The 23133-nt window shown below is 50.2% G+C and overlaps 1 protein-coding gene across 1 annotated transcript in view; it reads left to right on the plus strand.

Moving 5' to 3' along the window:
- Window positions 1–849: 849 nt before the first annotated feature.
- LOC144150927 (cytochrome P450 3A24-like) overlaps window positions 850–23133 on the plus strand; it is a gene marked incomplete at its 3' end in the record, with an annotated part of 64576 nt that continues 42292 nt past the window's right edge. Inside the window, exon 1 of the mRNA XM_077682220.1 lies at window positions 850–1112. Within this exon, the coding sequence (XP_077538346.1) occupies window positions 1045–1112 (68 nt within the window). The remainder of the gene's footprint in view (window positions 1113–23133) is intronic.

Genomic DNA, 23133 nt, shown 5'->3' on the forward strand with positions numbered 1-23133 from the left:
TACACCGCCGAGCACGAAGTCGCGGGTTCAATTCCCGGCCGCGGCAGCCGCTTTTCTGATGGAAGCAAAAAGCAAAAACGCCAGTGTGTACTAGATTTCGGCGCACGTTAAAGATCCCCCCAGGTGGTCAAAATTAATCCGCAGCTCTCCACTACGGCGCGCCTCATCGCCTGCGTTGCGACGGCGCGTTAAACCCTAGATTTAAAACCGCATAAAACCCTATCAATCATTCACCCCACACCGCCTAGATGCGTGTTGTCGGGAATATCGCCAACAAAGGCGGTAATAATCACGATGAAAGCAGTTGTCGATATTTGGCAGTACGATATCGCCTACAAGATTGGTATTTATCCGGCTAAATAACGTGAGCAAATATTACATCGGCGCCTAGCTTCGGGACTTCACTCGAAGCTATGCCTTTGCGCTGTTTGTTCGATGAGGTTCACCAGGCACTATCAGTCACTCCGCGCGCAAAGGTTGCATGCGCATTATAACGGGGCATGAACTTGCAACCGCTCCGATATTGTTTCTAGCATAGAAAAGGCATCGAGTCCGATCAAAAAATCTGATCAAAAATCTGCAACGTGGGCTGACCACGTTGCAGCTCTAGAGCATCAGACATGTCGCCGCTGTACGAGGTACTACTGCTTAGAAACACATTTTGAAGTACACGCACCCGCACGCGCGCGCCCTACGGGGGCGGATCTACAAAGGTGCCCACAAGAACGGAGAGGCTGTTATGCTGCCCTCGAGTGGTCGACCGTTCTCGCCGCCGAAGCGATAGCAGGTCGAGCCACGAGCGGATAAGATACTGATAGCGCTATAATCGGACTCCTCGCCTCGTTCAGGGCTTTCACTCCCCGACAGCAGCCAATATCATTCCCAACACAAACACAGCTCGGGCGGAGCACGTCAACAGATCCTGCAAGCGAACAATTGTGTGTTTTTAAGTAGCGCATTGGTTTTTTGTGGACGTTATAGGGATTTATCCGCAGCAGTTCGAGCGGCCGAGAACTTCTCAGTGTGGGAGAGATACGCCTGAGCATGGCGTTCCTGCTGGGACCTGTCGACGTCATAATCTTAGTGGCCACAACGTGCTTCCTGCTTTACAGGTGAGTACAGTTCAGCAGTTACCATGTTTAACCCTTTGGAAGCGGATACTCCTGCCTACGCAGTGTAGGCATTTTAACTGCGCATATCGTGCGGCGCCACGTGTAGTTAGTGTCTTACGTACTTGTGAATTCAGGCTTGTGCTCGTATCCCGGTACAAAGCAGCAGCGCGTGTGTTCATACCAGTGGACTGTGTGCCTGGTGTTTAAATTCGCCCCCTTTTATCAAAGTAGTTTCTGAACCGGGATGTGGGCCGCAGGGCAGTTCAATACTGAGGCTATACCACGCAAGATTTGCTGACTATTACAGCATAGTATAAACCGGATGACAAATATTTCTCAAGCATTTACGTTCGCAAGTAAGGGTCAAGTAAAGATGGTTGTGGTTCGTTTCCCCGAAGTCCGGTGTCAATCAGGAACGCAATCGCCCGGGCTCCGGTTGATTTAGCAAGAGGCTGGCAGGGCGATGGTGTTGAAGTTCTTGGAGACGGCGGTCGAATTGACGAACTCGAGGCGTTGACGTTGATTAAGTGAAACTGAAGTTTATATGCAAGTTCAGCATACAAGCATACAGTATGCAAGTTCAGCATACATTGGCTCAGTGTTTGGTGCAAACGTAACAGGCGGCCCTACACTCGCAACAACCCTTGACTCTGCTCTTATACCGGACGCACTCGCTGGAACACTCCTCATGCTCGCTTCCCTTTCCATGCAGCTGTTCCCGGCTGAGCCGCTCGCCACCTGTGCGCAGCCAAGGTAGCTTATCTCGTTCTCGCGCGTCTTCAAGTTGAAAAACGGGCTGCCCCCATTCAACTTTGCTGTCAGTGCATAACTGGGCCTGCTCGAAGGGTTCTGCCTTATGCGCTGCAGCTCCATCCCCGAACTTTGCCTGCGAGACTGCTCGTCATGTTCAAGCATCGCCTCATTACACCGCTCTACGGTATCACCGGAGGCGCTTACCTCGTCACTCCTGATCTCAACGTCAATCTCCACGCGTTCGACACCAGCGGAAATGCTAGCCTCGTGTAGGGAGTCACGGCTGCTTACTTTTTCATCGCAATGTTCAACTTCCAAACACTGGCCGGAACCAATCAACTTCGCTGTCGCTATGCACATAGCTGGGTCTGTGCCCCATTGTTTCCGCTCGCGGTTGTCCGAGCGCAAGGGCGTCTGCCTTCTCCGCTCCAGCTCCAACTCATACCTTCGCAACCGCTCTTCAGATTCCAGCCGAAGTTTTTGTATACGCTCCTTTGATTCTCGCGTCTCTCGTCTCTCTCGCTCCGCCGCCTCTCGCGCTTTTTTTCTCTCGCTCCTCGCCTCTCGCGCTCTTTCCTCCTGGCGCTCCGCCGCTTCGCGCGCTTCTTTTCTCTCTCGCTCAGTCGCCTCCCGCGCTCTTTCCTCCGCTTCGCGCGCTTATTTTCTCTCGCGCTCCGCCGCCTCGCGCGCTTCTTTTCCCTCCCGTTCTTGAAACTACAACTCCATTCGTCTAAGAATTATTGTTTCAGACTCCGCTTGCACCACCCCTCCTGCCGCCGTTCCTCCTTGAGGTGGCGCCTCATGTGTCTGACCATTTCCGTCTCCTTCCGCCATGTTCGCCTGCATGCTCCGCGTGAGTACCATGCAACCCCAGACTCAGCCTACACCGCCACAACGAAGCGCAAGAAATCACACTCTCCCGCACCTTCGGTGGTCGGCCGCCGCGTCGTTGGCCCCGTGCGCTGGTTGGCTCTGCCGCTGCACTCCGTGCGGTGCTCGGCCACCACCGATGAAGGCGGTCTTGCGTCTGCTTGCTGCCCCTGGTTGTGGCCTGGTGATTTCTTCTGCCAAATCCTGCCGACTGCGCCAGTAAAGATGGTTGTGGTTCATATCCAACAAGTCCGGTGTCGATAAGGAACCCAATCGCCCGGGCTCCGGTTGATTTGGCAGGAGGCTGGCAGGGCGATGGTGTTGAAGATCTTGGAGACGGCGGTCGAATTGACGACCTCGAGGCGTTGGGGTTGAAACGAAGTGAAACGAAGAGTTTATATACAGCTATTTACAGTAGGAAAAGTGGGTACATGAGTAGTAAAAGGAAAAACTTCAAACTTCAGCTAGACGCTAGCTCCGAGTGCGCACAAATCACTCGAGCTCCTCAACTTCGTCTAACTCTCCTATTCTCGGACCGTACACAAACCTCTCGAGGAACGACGGCCGAGACTCTGTCTCGCCGCAAGATCCGTCTAGTTGCCCGGTACGGCGCTGTACCCTAAACCTCCGACGCGACCTTAACCTCTAACCTAGGGGGCTCACAAATCCTAGCCTAGCTTTAACGGTCGAGACTCCTTGTCCCGCCGGGAACTGCCCAGCTCGGCGCTCAGACAAGAACGATTTCCAACGGCCAAGTTCGGCCTTATAAAACCTCGAGATCACCCTCTCTCGGGAACGCCCCTGTAGCTTTCGTGCACGCGTAAGGGAGTGCCCAAATTCACGTAGACAGCTGTCACTCAGCACGCCACGGAATATTCAATAAGGCGCCGCCATCTTTGGGTCAACGGCACGCTAGCAGACGAGCAGGTGCATGCGACACAGCGGGGTGAGAGCGAAAGACGGCGACAGTGCGCTGTGCCGGCCGAGGCGCGTTAACAATGGTGTCTTGCGCGGCGCGCGCTTCGACGCCGGTAATCCCACCACCTCCGCACGTCACGCAGGTGGTCACCGGAATCCGGCGGCGCCGTCTGCTTTCTCAATGGGGGATTATCCCTGTGGTATGCGGTGGGCCAGACAATCCGTCTCCCGTGCGCGCCGTGACGAATTGGCGACGGCTGCAGCGTAGAGTCTACAGTGCTGGGTCACCAGACAGAATGGCGGGTTCCCACGCGCAGCCCGGGCGCCTGGCAGGTCATGAGCGCGAATAGCTGTATTTATCAAGCGACATAATCACGACGTCTAAGGGCCGTGTTTTGAGTCCCTCCTCCACTCCATTTGCGCCCTCCACTGTGATGAGGGGAGAATTGCGCAATGCTTATGCACGGGGAAGTCGATTTCAAGGACCTCCTGGACCGGAGGCTGGACTGGACGAATGACTTAGAATACCAAAGTAAGTGTCAATGATCCACTCATACCTTAACCACAGCCTGCCGTATCCGCCGTAGGCATTATAGCCGTATAGCTACGCACTTTTGAAGCGGCTGTGCGTTATCACCCTGGGTCATCTACGTTCGTAATATATACGGTTGTCGGCGTACTACGCTAGAACACGAGACTGGCTTTGCGGCTCATCACCTACTTTGCGAACACCATGCATGCGTGCCGGTTATATCGCCTCTGCAAGCCGTTGTAACAACCATTCATTCGATCCGGCGAGACGCGGTGGGCCGATCTTTTGTCTCGTCATCCAGCAGCTGTGTGCCGTCCGCGGCCTTTTGCTGAGTGGCCGAAAGGTACGGATGCCCAAGCGAAGCCAGATGTGTTCCTTATCGTTGTTTTACTTTCCCAGTTACCTCTTTCGGGGCAAAGAACCTAAGCGCAATGACGTCTGTTCTGGGGCTCTTCGCTTTATATTCAAAGGCCCGATAAGAGGCTGTATGAAGTGCAAGCTGATTTCGCCGACGAAGTTCTGTCTATCACGCACTAAAGCTTCTCAAATAAAAGTTGCAGATAGCATGCACAGTCATGGACAATTCAAATACGAACCGCGGAGCACGCGGCCGAAGATATCGGTGCCATCACCTGGCAGCGGCCGTGGAAGACGCACGGACATGCGCAGTTGAGATGACGGGAGCGAGGCTGCGTGTCCCACAGCGATATGTTGCCCTCTGCTGGCTCGCATGATTGCCTTGTCGCCATGCCGCAAGAGCGCTGAAAACAATTGTTAGCGATGCGACTCGAGAGTATCTGCGGCCACTGTGTGCTCGGCTCACACGAGCGCCTGCTCCCCGTGGGTGCCGGCGTCACATTGCCGACATAGCTTTGCATGTGGAATGCAGTAACTCAAGCAAATAACCATGGACAGCTGGGTCGCGCCCACACCATGCTCACGAATGGCCGCTCCGCAGATATCTAGAAGCACTAAGGTGCCTGCCAAAAAAACGAAAAAAGAGGGCCACAAAAACTGTTGTGCAAGGGCAACTGGCCTATAGAATGGTCGGACCTGCATACCTCCTTAATTTTTGGGAATATTAGAATTCTGCCAGTAATTCTCCCAGCCCACATAATGCTTGCAGTTAATTTATATAATTCGAGACGAACTATGGTGGTTATAGCTATTGTTTCCTACAAACACCGAATCCGCCAAGTGACCCAGCCATGACTCGATCCGTCGTCGTAAGGCGCATTCTTGTTCGCGGCCAGCTCATTGGTCAATTCCCTAGCCACTGCACCACGAACGCAAAACAACGCAGTGCCATCAGAAGTTAGGCGGAATGCATTTATTTTTCTCTCCATTTCTGTGCGCTGGTTTTGTTCAAGAAAGCATGATTAGCTCAACAGTATGCCTTGCGAGAGCGTGCCCGCGTTTCCCGCGCAAGCACTGGTCGCAGCTGCAAGCAATTACGCGCCGTATTGCTCTCAACGCGACCAACACCCTCAGCTGCAGCGGCGGTAGTACTTGCAGTGCTCTTGCGGCATGACGACAAGGCAAGTATGCGAGCGAGCACAGGGCAACATATCGCAGTGGGACCCCCAGCCTAGTAACCGTAATCTGAATTGCGCATGTCCGTGCGTTTTTCACGGCCTCTGCCAGGTGATGGTACCGGTATATTTTGCCATGCGCTCCGCGGTTCGTATTTGAATTGTCCATGACTCTACGTCTAGGTCCTAAAATGTGCGACGTGATAACGTTACTTTTATGATGAGGGAGGGTTTTCGAAGGGTTGCTGCCTTCACGATTGGTGATTTCCGAGCACTGAAGGTCGGCGAAAAGAGAAGGACGAGGCGCAAACGTTTTTATCTGCCTTGCAACAGGAAAGCAAAGAGGCAAGAGGCCTACTACGCTCGGGCAGCTTAAGATGTGGACGTGAAGCGTGTGTTTCTTAGGTAAAGCCGTGGTTGGTTTTTTCAGTAACTCACGGTGTCACCCACGTTGACGTCCGTAGTCGTAGTCCGCAACCTTCCCCCTACACTACATAAAAAAATACTATCCGGCGCCAGGTTTCGATCCCTCGACCCTGCGGGCGGAACGCAATGTACATGGTGCTCTACCCACTGCGCCACAAAGCCGACACAGAATGGGAGGCTACGAACGCGCCTTATATCCTTGACTCATTCAAAGTACGTAAAGAAGCTGCTGATACAACGCATTCACTATCACCAACTCCCCAAACACTAAACGTTAACGCAATACACCCACCCCCTATGCGACGCATTTACTCGAGTCCCCCTCGCGGGGAGATGGGTTCAATTTTTGCTGGAACGTTTTGGTTTTTTGCTGGAAAAGATGGTAACGACCTAAAATGTGGAACCCGAAGTCCTCAGCCCCAGATGCAGCAGCTCCTTCTCTTGGCCTCTCAGCTCAGCTCAGTTTGACGTTAAGGTGACGAGCTAGTCAAAGGTGCCTCCCATGTCTCGATACAAGCGGAATATAAGATGTTTGAATGTGCTTAGCCGCAATTTTGTTTATCCTCACCACGAACTCACCACGAACAAGACACCGCTGGTCATTTTGCCTTTTACGCAGATGACGAAGTGTTCTGGACAGAAGCTAAGGACTATCCCTCTAATGCTCCAGTGCAAACGGAACTCTAGGCTGCCATATCCAGCTATTAATGCTCTCTTTTCCAATTCCAATTACGGCTATTACCAAATAGAATGGAGCTTCTCAGCGTTGACGGCAAGAATGACACAAATTCAGATCACGTCGTTTCCATCCAGATCGGGGATACGCACCTTGGTTCCCATAACGGCACCATCCGTCTCGTCGGCCCGCCCATTAGCAGTAACAGCCCCCCCCCCCTCCATAAATGGATCGTTAATCTGAAAACAACTTGGCGCAACACCATGCATGCCATCCTCCGCCTATCCAATAAGTTTGGAGGCGCCCGTCAACAGGCTTGTACAATGCTTGGCCATGAAATAGCACACGGCCGCCTCACTTATGGCTTTCCGGCATATGACCTCGGTCCAGCTAACCTACACCATCTCCATGCAAATATTAAACCTACACCTTCTCCGTGCAATAAATGGTCTTCCTCAATTCACCCCCGTAGACGTTCGTCATCAAATGGCACCCCTTGCCTCCCTTGATAACCTCATCGAAGAGACCAAGCTATATCTTCAGGAACATCTAAGTAGTCCCCCAAGGCAAGGCTCATGGTATCACATGGACAGTAAATTCCACCGCACTCGATACCCATTGTCTCTTGCACCGTGGGAGCGGCATACGATTGGAATCCCTGGGCATCGCCGAATACCTCGGCGGGAGGCGACAGCACGCGAGTCATTTGTTCGTACCATCCAGAACGACAAGATGGAGAACGCGGCCGGGACTTTCACCGCAGCCGCCATGCGCGGCACTGAAGCTGAAATCGCATGGACATCTTCGGACGCCTCATTACCAAACGGTTTCCGACAGACCTCGAATACATAGGGCCATTTGAAGAAGCCGGACTCATGGGCGTCTTGGGCGCTATCCACTCCATCCGCGACAATTGTGAATCTTTCTCTGCGCGGACATTTGGCATCATTGCGGACTCTGACGTCGCCCTTAATGAGTCGAACAGAATATTTTCCCCTAATTATATGGCCACAAATATACTTTATGCCACCCGAGACCTTCAACTGGAAGGCATCGCCATCCGCATCGTCTCGTCCCCGGGACACAAGCCTGAGGCAAACGGCAATCACATGGCTGACACTGCTGCCCGGGAGAGCTTTACACACTCCAGCGGTTTCCAGTGCCACACTGCAACACCCACTACGACCAGACTGGTAACCTACCTGAGGAAATTCAAGGCAGAGTCACAAGAGGCTGCAAAATACCATCCCAGAGGGGGTGCTGGGCCCGCTCAAGACGCTAACACGCTCGGGGGGAATAATAGGTAATATTATCTATGCCAACACGGAAATAACCCCTCATGTAGTATGGGCCCGCGGAGCCAGCTCACGCATCCAACTCTGCCTGCGTTGTAAAGATACATGTGTCCCTAATCTATATAATTGGATATGGCACCATGCACACTTCAAGACTCGTCGCGAACCACTATTGGAATTCGGTTCTTCTCCGCCTGCAGACGAAGAGGCGCGTTTGCAACGCTTTCGAGCAGACCCCTCGGTGCTATAGGAAATAACTGAATATTCCGTAACTAGTGGTCTCCACAAGCTCGTGGGATAACCTGGACCGGCTCCTGTCATAAATGTTCTTGAGCACCTGCCTCTTCACGAAATCGACGAACTATATCTTCACACAATCATGGAGTTCAAAATGATCTTTACCAATTCAAGTGATTGAAGCTTGAACCGTGATATCATCTCGATCATTTCCTGCTTCCCTGTCCGTCTCCTTCCCCACCTGGTCATTAATCCCCACTCAGACGATAAAGCTATTCATCCTCCTCTTTTGAGCACACTCATTGACCGTGCCAGGTTGCGTGAACGAGGATGCATATTTCTCCACATTAAGTGCATGTTTATCCTGCGCATGGCTTGTGATTCTTGTGTGCTTTACACACTTGTAGAAGACGAAGAATGGTGTTCGAAGGGGTAGGAAGGGGACACGTTCTTACTATTTTTGGTGAGGGGAGCGTGGATGTAATGTTCGCAAGAAGAATGGCATGTGAGTTCTCGGGCTTCGTAGACGGCTGTATCGCTCCTTACATACCCTCGTGTGCGGGTATACAAAAGATGATGTGAACTTCCTTTATTGCGGATGGGGCAATCTCATCGAAGCGTTTGGCATTCTGCCTCCAGTCAGCAACGTACTTGCCTTTTGAGTTTATAATAATATTTATGCTTCTATTCGATAGCTCTTCCAGCTGGATCGCGAAGACGATGGCGCCATGGTCCGCTTCCGATAGCGTGTGCAGAAGGGTCATTCAGTCATGCGGGTTTCCAGGCAAGTCCACTGCAACACTTGTTGCCTTCGTGAATTCGTACACATCAGCGTCGGTGTATACTGTAATTTTATGGTTTCGGAACAACTTTCGAATGAATTTGCTTCTGGCTTGTTGGCTCTCCTTGCGTAAGTCGGGACCCACGTTTTTCGGTAGCGGAGAGCTTTCGTAGGGAGTCGCTTAATCGGTGACAGGTCCATCATGGCGTCTAGCGGTTTTGTCTCCGGAGTGGTGCCTATCTTCCATACTATGGTCCGTCCCTATGTTCTTTTTACAGCGAAGCTGTTTAGCAAATGGTTAGTTTCGTGTCTGAAGTAAAAAATAACAAGAAAATGCTGAGCGCACCTAAGCGCGTGCCTAGCGGCGACCGCCCAGCGTTCTCGCCGCATGTTTATCAAGCCAAGAATACCCACATAGGGAGATTGGTCAAGTCTGGCCAAAGACAAAACACTCCAACCTTCACCGTAATCGTGGCAACACTTGCTCAAAACGAAAAATACACGCTATAGCGTACGCCCATCCAAGGGGATGTTCTATGCTTCTCACTTCCAAAAAAATGAAGGAAGCTCAGATCACACTTACAGCAACAATCATGGGGCAAAGGTCGTTGCAGCAGCGAAGAAGCAATAGGCTGCAATCGTGGACTAGACCGTCGTGATAGTCGTGAAAGTTCGCTACTTTCAAGTCTTACAGGTTAGTGGGAGCTTCCTTCATTTTTTCTTAGCCGCTGTCTTTGTTCTACGAGGGTGGCTTCTTTTGTTGTTTCAAAGGTACAATGCGAGGACCCTTTCACTGAAAATGAAAACTGGGAGGTTCAGGGGTGCCCCATAAGCTTGTGCCGTACCACAAACCTACCTCTTGCCAGGGTAACTTTGTGGTACGGCCGGCTGTACGATATCCGGATCATGATAGCTAAATCGAGGCAACACGGAAAGTTGGGCGCGTCGGGATATCATCTTGGGGAAAAAACCCAGAACGAAGACATACCGGTACAAAGAAGGCACAACACAAGCGCTGACTCAAAAATCGCGGTTTATTGGGAAACGTGAAGAATATATACACGCAAGGACGCACATGCGCAAAGGAATCGTCTGTGGTTGATGCGATTCAACATACCCTTAAGCGCAAGAAAGACGTGAGATACAACCAAATCGCGCGCATACAGGCTGACAGCCCACGCGAACGTAGAGCTGATTACCCTGGCTTATTTTAAAGAGAAGCTGCTTACCTCTATCCCCCAAGTGTTCTGCCGCGACCGTTGGTGCAAACAGAAAACAGCCGCGAACCAATAAAAGAAGTTACTGGCGCCGCGAGGAATCGAACCTGGAACGAACAGTGAAATGGAGCGACAGCCCGTTGTCTTACCGATAGAGCTACGAGCCCATGTGGAGACTGGGGAGACAGACGGTGCACTCACCGAGAACATCTGCAGGTTTACCCCCTGCGTTCTCGCTTAATGTCACTTGATAGCGTCACGCGACCCTCGCGCCGCTGTGCGCGCCGCCAACGGCACGTGTAGCGGCATTCTGCGTGCCTTGCGTATGAGCTAGCAGTTAGTAAACATTAAAGGAAACTCGCACGAATGCATGGCATCTCACTTCTCCCCGTCTCTGCCGCCGTTCACGTCGCCTGAGTCGGCGGCGGCAGAGGCGGAGAAGTGAGATAGTTTAACATTGGGATTAAGCTTCCTTTAACTTTATAAGAATTCCCACTCATGTCTTTCACCAATACAACTCAACCAACCACCATTCGTGGATGACACAATGATTTCACATTTGCAAAGAATATCGCTTTGAAATAATAAAAGGCGTGGTTTAGTGCATTTCACTTGTCTCTGGTTTAACTCTTTGTAGATCCACGTGTGTAAATTGAAGTGACGTCGGATGGGTAATCGTTGTGGGTGTCGTTTACAGCCTGGCTTTCCAACCACCTTCCCAGGGTGGATTGGCACGCATTTTTTTTTTGTTGAAGCGAAATGGAGGTTTTTATTACTTAGAAATGTATGAACATGGCCCCTACAATTTCTATGACCGTCTGATTTCTATGTTTAAATAGTACCTGATATGTTGTTACCGAAAAGGGGTGTGCATCCACAGGTTGCACAATGTGCAGGCAAAATTCCACACATGCAATTTTCATCCTCCCCGAGTGCTCTTTTAGCCTTATATTGAAGCAGGGTCCCGTCAGTGCCACGTACACGTTTTTTACAAGACATGTATCCGGTAAAGGACACTCATTTTACATGACACAAAAGCACGCGTGTGTTTGACACCGATATGTTAAAGCTGGCACTTTGTGTACGTTTATTTCTGTTACCAATGAACAGATCCGCCCATTTCACTCTTGGCAGAGAAATAGACTTCTTCATCCCGTGTGCCATCGTGTGCGTGTATGGCATGACCACCAGTTCTTTTGCCAGTTCTTTTTGGAACTCGTTCTTTCCACGCTCTGTGTGTTCTACACAGCTTTCGCAGACAAGAATAACCACCGCTTTGGAAAACCCCGCTGCATAAAGTCGGCAAACGTGATCGCAACAGATCTTTTCTGCAAGGTGGTCACATGGCTGTTTTACTGCGGATCCGACACGGCGATGCTCCTCCGCACGCGTACTTAAAGGAGCCATGAAGACAAATACAAGTTGGATTTATTAGAAAGACTGCTTAGTCCCGATAACAATGATACCAATATCATCGCAATCTTCGAACAAATAACGGAGATATTAAAGAAAACGTGTGAAGCAGTCGCGACCCCATAGCCAATTTCCCGCCACTTTTCTATTACGTCACGGAACCTTGTTTGTGCGATCGGCGGCCGCCTAACTGACCTGTCGCGACGACACATGACTGGACGTCTGTAATGAGGCCTCTAGTTCCATTTGACCGCTTCACTTGAATGCTAACTTGCAGTGAACGCACTGAAAATTGATTGATTGATTGTAGGGTTTAACGAGCCGACGCAACGCAGGCGATGAGGCGCGCCGTAGTGGAGGGCTCCGGATTAATTTTGACAACCTGGGGATCTTTAACGTGCGCCGAAATCTCGTACATACGGGCGTTTTTGCTTTTCGCCTCCATCAGAAAAGCGGCCGCCGCGGCCGGGAATCGAACCCGCGACCTCGTGCTCAGCAGCGCAACGCCGCACTGAAAATGGTTTTATTGTTGGCCCGTATGACGTCATTCTTGCTCATAACACGTCACTGTGGCGCAAAATTTGAACGTTTTTAAATACTTCTTGCTTTTTTTCGTTAAAAAACATCTTTTGTGGCTGTAATGAAGCTGAGTGAGATACTGAATCCTAGTTCTTTCAAATTAAACGGAGTTGTATTTTCTCTTCATGGCTCCTTTAGGCGGTTTTGCAGACCTAGGGTTGTACCCTCAACCCTGCCTTAGAAACTGCGATGTCACACACATACGTACTTTTGTGCCACGTGAAATGTGTGTCGTTTACCGGATACTGCTGCCTTGTAAAAGGGTGTATCTGGAGCAGGCACGGCACAGCTTGCGGCTGAGCGAGCAGTCAGGGACGATAAAAAATCGCACGTGTGCGAATTTGCCTGCACATTGCAGAAAGTGTGCATGCAATCCCCTTTAGGTGATACCGAGATGCTCTTCAAACATACAAATCTTACGATTAGGAAAATTGTAGAAGCCTTCTACACCCGCCGTTATTAAAATGAGTGAGTAAGCCAAACCTCAACTTTGCTTCCCGAAAACAAAAAGCCAGGATAATCAGCTCTGAGTTCACGTGACCTGCCAGCCCGTCCGCGCACACGTTTTCTTATTTCATGTCTCTATAGCGCTTGAATGTTGAGTCACAATTATCACAGCCTGTTCCTCAACGCATGTGCGTTCTGGCGTGCATATGTTCTTTGCGGTTTCCAATAAACCCCAAGTTATGAGTCTGCAGTGATGTTGGGCCGATTCTTATTTTTGTCCTGCCTGTTTCCGCGCTATGTTTTATCATAATCATGATTGCTGCTCCCATGAGTCTTATCGGGCCTTCTTGCATTCCTTCTCCTACCGTGGCTAGGTGCTCTACAATGTGGGCGAATTGGCTAAACATTTCATGTATTTTAGCGATTGTCAAAGCGGCTCTCCGGCTTCTCAATAAGGCCATGCCGAGCATCTTTACATGACTGCTCCCTGGGAAGGCATTCTTATATAGTTCTGGGTGATTTTAGAGAGGCTCTAAATACCGTTACGAAAGCTATAAGGCCTGGAGCTTTCGCCCTTTGCTTGCGCCGGAAAGTGCTACGGTTGCTACGAGCTTATAAACTCAAAGAAAAACAACCTAGACACCCTTTTCAAGGCCCTTCCGTCCCGAAGTACATGCAGTCATTAGAGAGTTACAGCAGATCGGAAAAACGGTTCCGGGACGGTAACGTCTACAGTCTGGACGCCACCGCGCATGCGCAGAACCGTACCGTAAACCGGAGCGACTTGGCCGGACGGGACCGAGACCTACCGTGTCCGTCGTTCGAAAGCGGACGGCCGCTTTGGAAGAGTTTGGTAGTCGTACATTTAACTCACGCCTAGTCGAACGAATTGTAAAATTATATAGTTTAAGAAACATGAGGGTGCAACAAGTGAAATCCGCGCGATTCTGACAGCTCAAGCAATAAGCGAAACACGGACCTAACTCAACTGCCGTGGCTTGTGACGTCGAGCGACCCATGTACGATAGCTTCTTTTAGGGTAAATAAAGGCGATCCAGCTACATAACTGGTAATACCAGAAACATGGGGTTCGTCTATACATCGGCGAGTGAGGCACAGGAAATATCAGTGCGAGGAAATATTAAATACAACGAAAAACTAGGACCTGCTGGCGCAATCTGTTGAGATGGAGTAGAGGTAAAATGACCGCTTCATGTTCACGCAGTCGTTAGTTCGCATCTCCGTAGGGGTGCTGGATATTTTACTGCCTTTAGCGCTTTCGAGAACTGAAACCTAATATTTCAGCACAGGAAACGTTACAGACGCACTAAGAATTGCCAAACGGCGTACAATTAACCCAAGTCTCTCACAGTCAACCTAAAAGTCACGGTAGCATGTCTGGTAGCTACGGTCTGCTATAACTCTTAAAACGGGCCTTCCCGGTACGGTCCGGTAACGGGTACCACGTACCGTACCGGAATCGTTTTTCAGATCTGCTATAACGCTATATTGGCTGTGCTCGGCGGTTGGCCCGGCTGTTCATTTTTAGTAGCCGGCGCTCATGTTCCTGCATGGCCGTGGTTTTCGCGTCGGCCAGGCTAGAACTGACGAACGTCGGTTATAGCACCCCTTTACGACTATGTCTTTCTTGAGCTACGCGAACGCAAAAGTTTGATCTGTGTTTCTGTCTGCTTTTCTGTCTGTCCGTTTGTCCGTCTGTCCATTTGTAGCTTGATTCAGTCACCCGATTACTGTTTTTAAAATTGCTGAGTGAGGCGTGTATATGGGCAAGACATTTCAATTTACCGCAGGAAAGCAGTGGCGGGAAGCGCCATGCGCCCCGCAGGTCAACCAGAGGAGAGGACGAAGAGGGCTGGCAGCGGGGTATGCGCATGAGCACGCAATAAAGAAAAGACGAGAACCAGGAGGTGTTCGATCAGGTAACGCGGGTGTCAGTCTCTTCGCTGTCTCTACATTTCTGGTGTCGTAAAACCCGGGGGAATGCCAGCATCCCTCGCACCGATACGTTACCGAGGATGGAGAAGCTGCGCAGGCAGCGCGGCGTCCTTCGTGCTTCTACCACCCGACTTCTGCCCGTGGCCAGCGATATCCTGCGGGGAGGGGGGGGGGGGGCACTCAACCGTCATTGGGCGACCTCCAGGAAATTATCGACGGGCTTCGCTCAAGAGTCCGCTCACGCCGAGATGGACTGCCAGATCTCCGAATCCCTTGACGGTTAGGCGTTTGATGAAGAAGTCGCGAGTGCAATAGATTACCGTGAGAAGATCGGCAACGCCATGAGCAGGTTTCGGTTCGCCATGAACGCGCGGCTACGGCTGGTGCTCCTGTCACTGAAGGCCAGCTACAGAGGCTTGCGGGGACTGTCAATGAGTCCAGCAACGCCATTGTAGCTGCTCACACGGAGCCCATCAGCGAAGATGCCGCCGCTCACGGTAGGCCACGAGCACCGGGTCTACGCGTAAATTTGCCAAAGCTTCAAATACCCGTTTTTGCCGGTGAGAGGCGTGAATGGCAGGGCTTTTGGGAGCACTGAGGCCACCAGGCACGCTCACCCCGATCTTGCCGACATTGAAAAGTTCCAGTATTTGAAGACTTACCTGGCCGGCGCTGCAAAGCACGCAATCGAAGGTATACGCCTGAATGACGCAAACTATAAAATTTCCATCAAGGCGCTCACCGACCGCTACAGCCGGAAGGATGTCCTCATCGATGACCACATAGACAGCCTGCTTTCCATTGAACCAATCGAGTCATCGTCTCAAGTTTCATGTCTGCGAGACCGCTACGAGCAGATCCAATTCCGGACCACTGCTTGGATAGCCTTGGCATGCCGCCTGCAAAGTACGCGGTTGTTCTGCACCGGGTGCTGATGCGGTCATTACCAGAGGATCTCGCAATCCTGTACCGCAAGCGCATGAAGACCGACACGGCCGGAGCGGAATCTGCAGCGCAATCACAAGAGCAGCATGTCAAGGCCATCCTGAAGTCCCTGCAAGTGGAGGTTGAAAGCAGAGAGGAGAGTCGAGTGTCACGCAAGAAACCCACTTCAAGGAGGTTGCCAGCTAACCGAAACGTGACACCGCCTCAAATACCAACCGACCTAGCACTGGCAGCACAGTCCGCATCATCAGGTGCCGATCCGTCCAAGGATGCGCAGACTAAGTGCTCCCTCTGCGACATTCCAGGACACGCGACGTGCAGGTTCCAGGCCACACTATCAGCGGAGGAAAAGCGCCGACGGCTGTCCAGAAAGCATTGCTGTTTCAAGTGCGGGAAGAAGGGCCACACTGCCTGTAATTGCACAGCCGCAGCATGGCTCAGGTGCGACCACTGCTCAGGGCGCCATGTTTCTACACTGTGCGGCATTTGCGGAAGAGCAGCAACGGGCACTCCACGACCACCTACTCCTGTCGGAGCTGAAAACCGAGAGGTGGAAACACAACGAGGAAGGCAGGTGATAACAGCTTCTGCAAGCAGCACGTCCTCGTCACCCGTGTTGCTCCAAACCGCCACGGTGTGGGCGTCCGGTAGCCGCGACCGCATGCCCGTACGGATCCTGCTTGATACCGGAAGCCAACGGTCCTTCGTCTGTCAAGACGTGTCGCAGCAAAGATCTCTGCCCAGCACTGGAACTGAAGATTTGGCAGTGTTCACATTCGGCAAGTGCAACCGCCCACGCCAGTACAAATGCCGAAGGGTGAACATAACTCTCTGTGGCCGCTTTGAATCAAATGAGCTGACCCTCCAAGAACTGGAAGTGCCAGATGTCTGTACAGTAACTGGCCCGGCCATAGAGAGCACCGTTATTGCAATGCTGCGTGACCGGAATTTATCATTAGCTGACGAGCCCCAAGACGATAAACCTCAGGACTCCGTGATAAGCGTGTTGATCGGCTCTGAAAATTACTGGATGATTGTAACCGGACATGTCGAGCGTTTCACCGAAACCCTATGCGCGTTGCAGTCAATATTCGGCTGGGTCGTTCAAGGAACCTACACTGACGTCTGCAATCGGGAGGTTCCCGTTTGAACCCATTCCCATTTCACCCTTCCCGCTTGTTCCCTCCCGTTTCAACCCGGCGCAAAACGCCCTTCCCGTTTCGCCCTTTCCCGCTTGGCCCGTTCCCGTTTGAACCCGTTCCCATTTGTTCCTTCCCATTTCAACCCGGGGCGAAAGAACCTTCCCGTTTCGTATTTTCCTATTTAGCCCGTGCCCCGAATAACGTACCCAGTTTATGAAACGTTATAAAAAACGTTTTCATATTGTTTTTCATTTATTTCCGTTTGTTCACAGCCGCTGCGATAGCATGCTCAGTACATCCAGAGTCCTTGACTGCTTTTCAAACCTTGGCTTCACTTTTTGAATCTAGAGACGACGACATTTGGTTACAATTTGTCATACCAATTAACAAATCTTTTAAATTAACAAAGCCTAACAAACGAATTAACAATTAACAAAATAATAAACAAATCTTTTAATAAACAAATCTTTTAATAATAAACAAATAATTAATAAACAAAGAAATCTTTTAAATTAACAAACCAAAAAAATGAGAAAATCAAAAAGCCCAGAAAAGTGCCACGGAAGCACAAATAAAAAATCGCAAAAACACCCTTACTTTGAAGGAAACCGTATTTGGCGGTCTAACACCTTTAATCGTTATAATAGCGCAAGTGTACATCAATGTCGAAAAGAAACAGATGAAAACTATAAAAAATAAAAAGATGTATAAAAATAAAGTAACCATATGTATCTGGATACATATGCCACATCTGGCTATAAAAAATCGCAGTCAAGAGAAGCCGCGAAAATTATAAACTTAGCTTTGCGTTTTATTGATTCTGTTTATTCCCGTCACTCTAGGGTACTCGATTTGCGTAATAGGGCAAATCTTCAGAAACTTAAGCAGCGCAGGGTCGTCTCTAGCCAAAATTTTCTTTACTACAGAAACTTAAAATTGTCGCGGGAATACTAGCTCCAAGGGCCTTTCAGACGTTCAGCGAGAAGACATCATAGTAAGACTATTAGGCAGCCAATCAGCTGAATTGCTATTCGAAAGTTCTCTTTGTTTCCTCGTGCAATTTCTTACTGGAATAAGTTAACTGAACGAACAGTGAACTCGGTATCGTTAGAAGAACTTTCCCCACGTAATGTAAATATGTGGTCTGGTTGAATCATCGTATTTTAAAATTGGAATACATTACGAATGCATATCCTCGTTCGCACCCCTTTTCGTCTATTACATATTTATTTCTTTTACTTATTTGTGCGGGGCGTTTTTAAACTACGCCAACCAATACTGATGTGTTTTTATGTTCACTCCTGCATGAGCCCGACCAGGTATCGGGCTCATGCAGGAGTAAAATAAATCGGTAAGTATCGGTAAGTAAATAAAAATATCTGCCCATTACTCACGTAGGAAAGTCATTAGTAGCCAATTCTCTGATTTCTGCACATGTTTTTGCCTTTTTTAAAGTTTCTCCTACGGAGATCTTTGATCTCTCGAACCCAAAGACAAAGCTGCGCTCCAAACAATGAGCATAAGAGCGGCTGATAAATAAATTTCACCCGCACGTACGAACACCAACTGCAGAACAATCCAATGCGTGCATTACTCAAGATATTGGGTATCTGTATAGTACACTTTCGCCGCTACAAATTTTGTGGTCAAGAGGGCAGTATCGGCCTAAGGCATTCGGAAACTTTTATCGGCCAGAAATATCGGTCGATTCCGGAAAATTTGGTGCATACAAGTTTTTAGTGCATGACCCGTTGCTTGTAAGCACATTTTGGGGAACAGTTTCGAAGACGGTAACGCATATTTTCAGAGATTCAAACGGGTTGCAACAATGCTGGTTAAAATGAGAAGGGCGCTTTGGGAGCGGGTTGTAACGGGAAGGGCGTTTTGGGAACGGGCTGAAACAGGAAGCGCCCAAACGGGAAGGTCGTTTCGGGAACGGGCGCACACGGGACGGGTCAAGCGGGAAGGGCGTTTCGGGAATGGGTTCATACGGGAAGGGGTCCAACGGGAATGGGTTCTTTCGGACTACACCCCTGCAATCGTCTCACACCACGTACCACAAGTGCAACTGCATTGTTCCTGGCTTGTACTGACGATTGGCGCATGGAGTTCCGACCGGGAGACCCGTCGGAGATGTGGTGGTTGGACGCCATCGGTATAAGCGACACAGACGAGGAGCACGACGTCAACGAACACCCTGCGCTTATACAGTTTCGTAGCGCAGTACACAAGAGCGCAGGACGCTACGTAGTACCGCTCATGATTAAGACACCTGGGCTCACGTCATCCACGAACCGATGTGTAGCCGAATGCAGGCTGAAAAGGCAGCTTCAGCGGTTTGAACATCAGCCAGAGCAGCTGCAGAAGGAGGAAGAGGAAAAAGAGAAGCGCAAGTCACAGGCAGGGGAGCATTTCCAGGCCCAGACGGCTAGGAAGCTCAAAGCCAGAGACATTTATTCGGATGACGACGATGATGACACTGCCGACAGAGATGACGAACAGGACAACGATCCTGGTGGCGACGCGTCAGAACGGCACCATTCTTTCTCATCTTCGTCCTCATCATCGGAAGATGAGGAGGAGGCCAAGCCACAAATTTTCACCACGAAGGAAGAAGTCAGCAAGATCCGTCGGTCGCGTCACAAGCTGGAGCGATGGGTGCATGCCCCGTTCTTTGCCAAAACGGTGATTGGCTGCTTTGTGCGCATCGGCATCGACTCCAACAATGGGTGCGCCGTTTACAGGGTCGCCCAGATCACCGATGTGGTCCAGACGGCCAAAGTGTACGCCCTTGGACGGTCCCGCACCAACAAGGGCCTGAGGCTGAAGCATGGTGTTGTGTCGTGGGCGACGGCGAGCGGCCTCGGCAGCGACGGAACGAGGGACGGCCGCAGGGCCCACCCACAAGCCCAAGAAGAAAGAGTGCGGCCTGCTCGTACCAAGACCAGAACCCAAAGAGAACGTTTATTGTTCAACAAGACGGCACCGAGACGCATACGCACGTGACCCGTCACGTGCGTCCACAGCAACGACATCTAGTTACAATTCATACAACCAAGCGCACACAGTGAGCGGGCGCTCCACTAGAGGGCGCCACTACACCACATCATCTCCCCGTGCAAAAAGAAGTTCGCACTCTCTGCGAAATACATACAGCATCTTAAATGCACTACACCACATCATCTCCCCGTGCAAAAAGAAGTTCGCACACTCTGCGAAATACATACAGCATCTTAAATGCACTACACCACATCATTCTCCCGTGCTTTGAAGAATGTCTGCATCTTCCTTTCACTTGACTCACACAACAGGCTATCAGTCGTTCACGACAGTTCTGTAAGTCCCAAAAAAAACCCGTCCAAAAAAACATTTTCGCTCACGACAGTTCTATAAAGTCCAAAAAAAACCCGTCCAAAACACTTTTAATGATGATATACGATTCAACACAGACATGCCACGTCCAACATGACGCAAAGCATGAACCGTACGTATACCCCCTACTGCACATATTCGCGAAGCCACTGAGGCTGCTTAGTCTTACGGCGTGGACGCGTATACGATGAACTTGAATTATCTGACGACCCAGACGCCCCCTCATTTTCCCTTGTTTTGTCTACATGGTTATTTGGATCTATTTGTTCACTATTTTCTTCCTGACATTCTAATGGTTCCCGAGGGACAACGGATTCAGACCTTGCACTGGTAGAAACCTCCGACAGATCAGGGTCTGAACCCTGGGGCTTGTCCCTTCTGACAACTGTAGACTAGGGGACTGACTGTCAGAAATGTCCAAGTTAGACAAAGAGTACAAAAACTCTTTATGCCTCGACGAGAGTTGAACATTGTCAAAGGAATACGGTGCCGAGCCAATCTCAATTCCTTTCGGAACGACTGTGAGTTTCGAAGCGTTCCAGATCTTTCCATCACTGAGCTTAAAGGTGAAAGGTGCAACCTGAGCTTGCACTGTCAACGGCTTACTATACTTCAGAAATCCTTGCTTACGGAATTTTACCTTCACGACATCTCCCACCTTTATGCGGGTCTGCTGCGCACCTTTCCTTCTGTAAAAGTACTGTTTAGCTTTATGCTGCTTCGTGAAGACCTGATTCCGAACATGAGGCAGGAAATTGTCCGATTCTGCTGCCTTTTTACGTATCCTGAAGTTGCTAATATCCACTTTTGACCGAGGCTGACGTCCATGCAGCAAAAAAGCTGGAGAAAGACCTGTCACTGAATGTGGTGTGACCCTATACGACCCAAGAAATTGTGTAATGCTTTTCGAAGCATCCTTGCCTTCAAGTCTGGCTACCTGTAAATGTTCTTTGAGAACTGTGTTAAACCGTTCAATCTGGCCGTTAGCCTGAGGGTAATAATTCGACGAGAACACGTGGCGGATACCTTTCTCCTTTAGATACTTTTGCATTTGTTTGGAGACAAACTGGGGTCCATTATCCGTCACTAAAACCTCAGGGAGCCCTTCCCGACTGAAAGACCAGTCCAACAACTTAATGACATCCTCAGTTGAAATGGAATTTGTGCCCAGAACCTCAGGCCACTTAGAGTAGTAATCGACTAGTGTAACAAGAAATCGGGGGTACGACACATCTAACGGACCGACGATGTCCATTCCCAACTTTTGCCAAGGCCCTTCAGGCCATTTCACTGGCTGCAACGGAGTTACATGAGGCTTAGCAGACTTGTCTGCCAGCTGACAAACGTGACAATGCTTTACATGTTCTTCAACATTGCGATCCATTTGAGGCCACCAGTAACGTTCACGGAGAAGTTGTTTCGTACGTACTATTCCTTGATGATTTTCATGTGCTAACTCGAGAAATGTAGGTACCAGTACACAAGGGATAACTACACGGTCATCACGCATGAGTAATCCGTCCACAACAGAAAGTTAATCCCTTACATGAAAGTAAGCAGTTAAATCACTGTGTACCTTTTTCTTATCAGGCCAACCCTTGGACACATACTCTGCTACCTTCTGCAACGTCACATCGGCCTTCGTTGCCAGCTGAACGGCTTCTTTATCGACTACTGATGTTACCAGCGACACTATCTCTTCTTCCTGAAGTTCCTGACCGGTCTGAATGGGTAATCTTGACAGAGCATCAGCCACCAGATTTTCTGACCCGTTGCAATACTCGATGTCAAAATTGTAATACAGCAAACGAGCTGACCACCGTGAAATCCTCAAAGGTCTCCGACCTGAGTCTCCTGCGGCTAACAAAGCAACTACAGCCTGATGGTCAGTTCTAAGTGTGAACCGTCTGCCCCAAAGAAAAATGTGCCACTTTTCGCACGCGAACATACAAGCCAGCGCTTCGCGCTCTCCCACAGAGTATTTTCTCTCAGTCTCCGACAAAGTTCTAGATGCAAAGGCTATGGTTTCAAGCCGAGAACCATACCGCTGCTGTAGTACCGCGCCAATTCCCACATCAGATGCGTCGGTAGTAACTACTACAGGCAAGTCAGGATTAAAGACCTTCACAACCGGAGAACATGTGAGGCACGCTTTCAACTGATCGAAACTGCGCTGAGCATCATCAGACCAACAAAACGTCTGACCCTTCCTGAGCATGAGGCGAAGTGGTTCAACTATCTCTGCATAGTTCTTTATGAACTTAGCATAGTATCCTGCAAGACCTAAAAATGATTGCAGTGACTTTATGTCCGTAGGAGCGGGAGCATGAACTATAGCTTTTACTTTGCTCTCCAAAGATGAGATGCCCTCAGCCGAAATCTTGTGACCCAAAAAATCAAGTTCCTTGACCGAAAAAAAGACATTTGTCGTTCAACTTCATGCCACTGTTTGCTATACATGTTAAGACTTCAACCAGGCTCGCGTCATGCTCAGCTTGAGTCTTTCCCCACACAAGAATATCATCAAGATAGCAAACAACATTTTTGCAATTTTTCAAGATCTGGGGAACACCACCAGGGGGCCACGCCGAACACGCGCACCTTGCATGGGCTCCGGCTTCTTCGACCGTTCTTGGCTTTCCAAGGGCACGTCAAACGCTTAAATAGTTATCAGCGGCTTCCCACCAGCACGCCGGTCACGTTGATACCACCCACGTCGACCTCGGTCCACATATTCGGCCAAAATCACCAGCGGAAGAACTGACCCCGCCGGCGGCCACCGCTAGGCCTACTGCCGCCCAGCTGGCTGCCGCCGCCGCGCCGGTTCTACCGGCGCAGAACCAACACCCAGCTGCCACCATGCATCCGTCGCAGATCAACACCGCCCCCTCCACCGCCGCGCCGGTTCTCCCGGCGCAGAATCAACACCC

This window comes from Haemaphysalis longicornis, unplaced genomic scaffold (assembly GCF_048455015.1).
Source record: "Haemaphysalis longicornis isolate Haplotype H1 unplaced genomic scaffold, Haemaphysalis longicornis Haplotype H1 scaffold_803, whole genome shotgun sequence".
NCBI classification, from domain to species: domain Eukaryota; kingdom Metazoa; phylum Arthropoda; class Arachnida; order Ixodida; family Ixodidae; genus Haemaphysalis; species Haemaphysalis longicornis.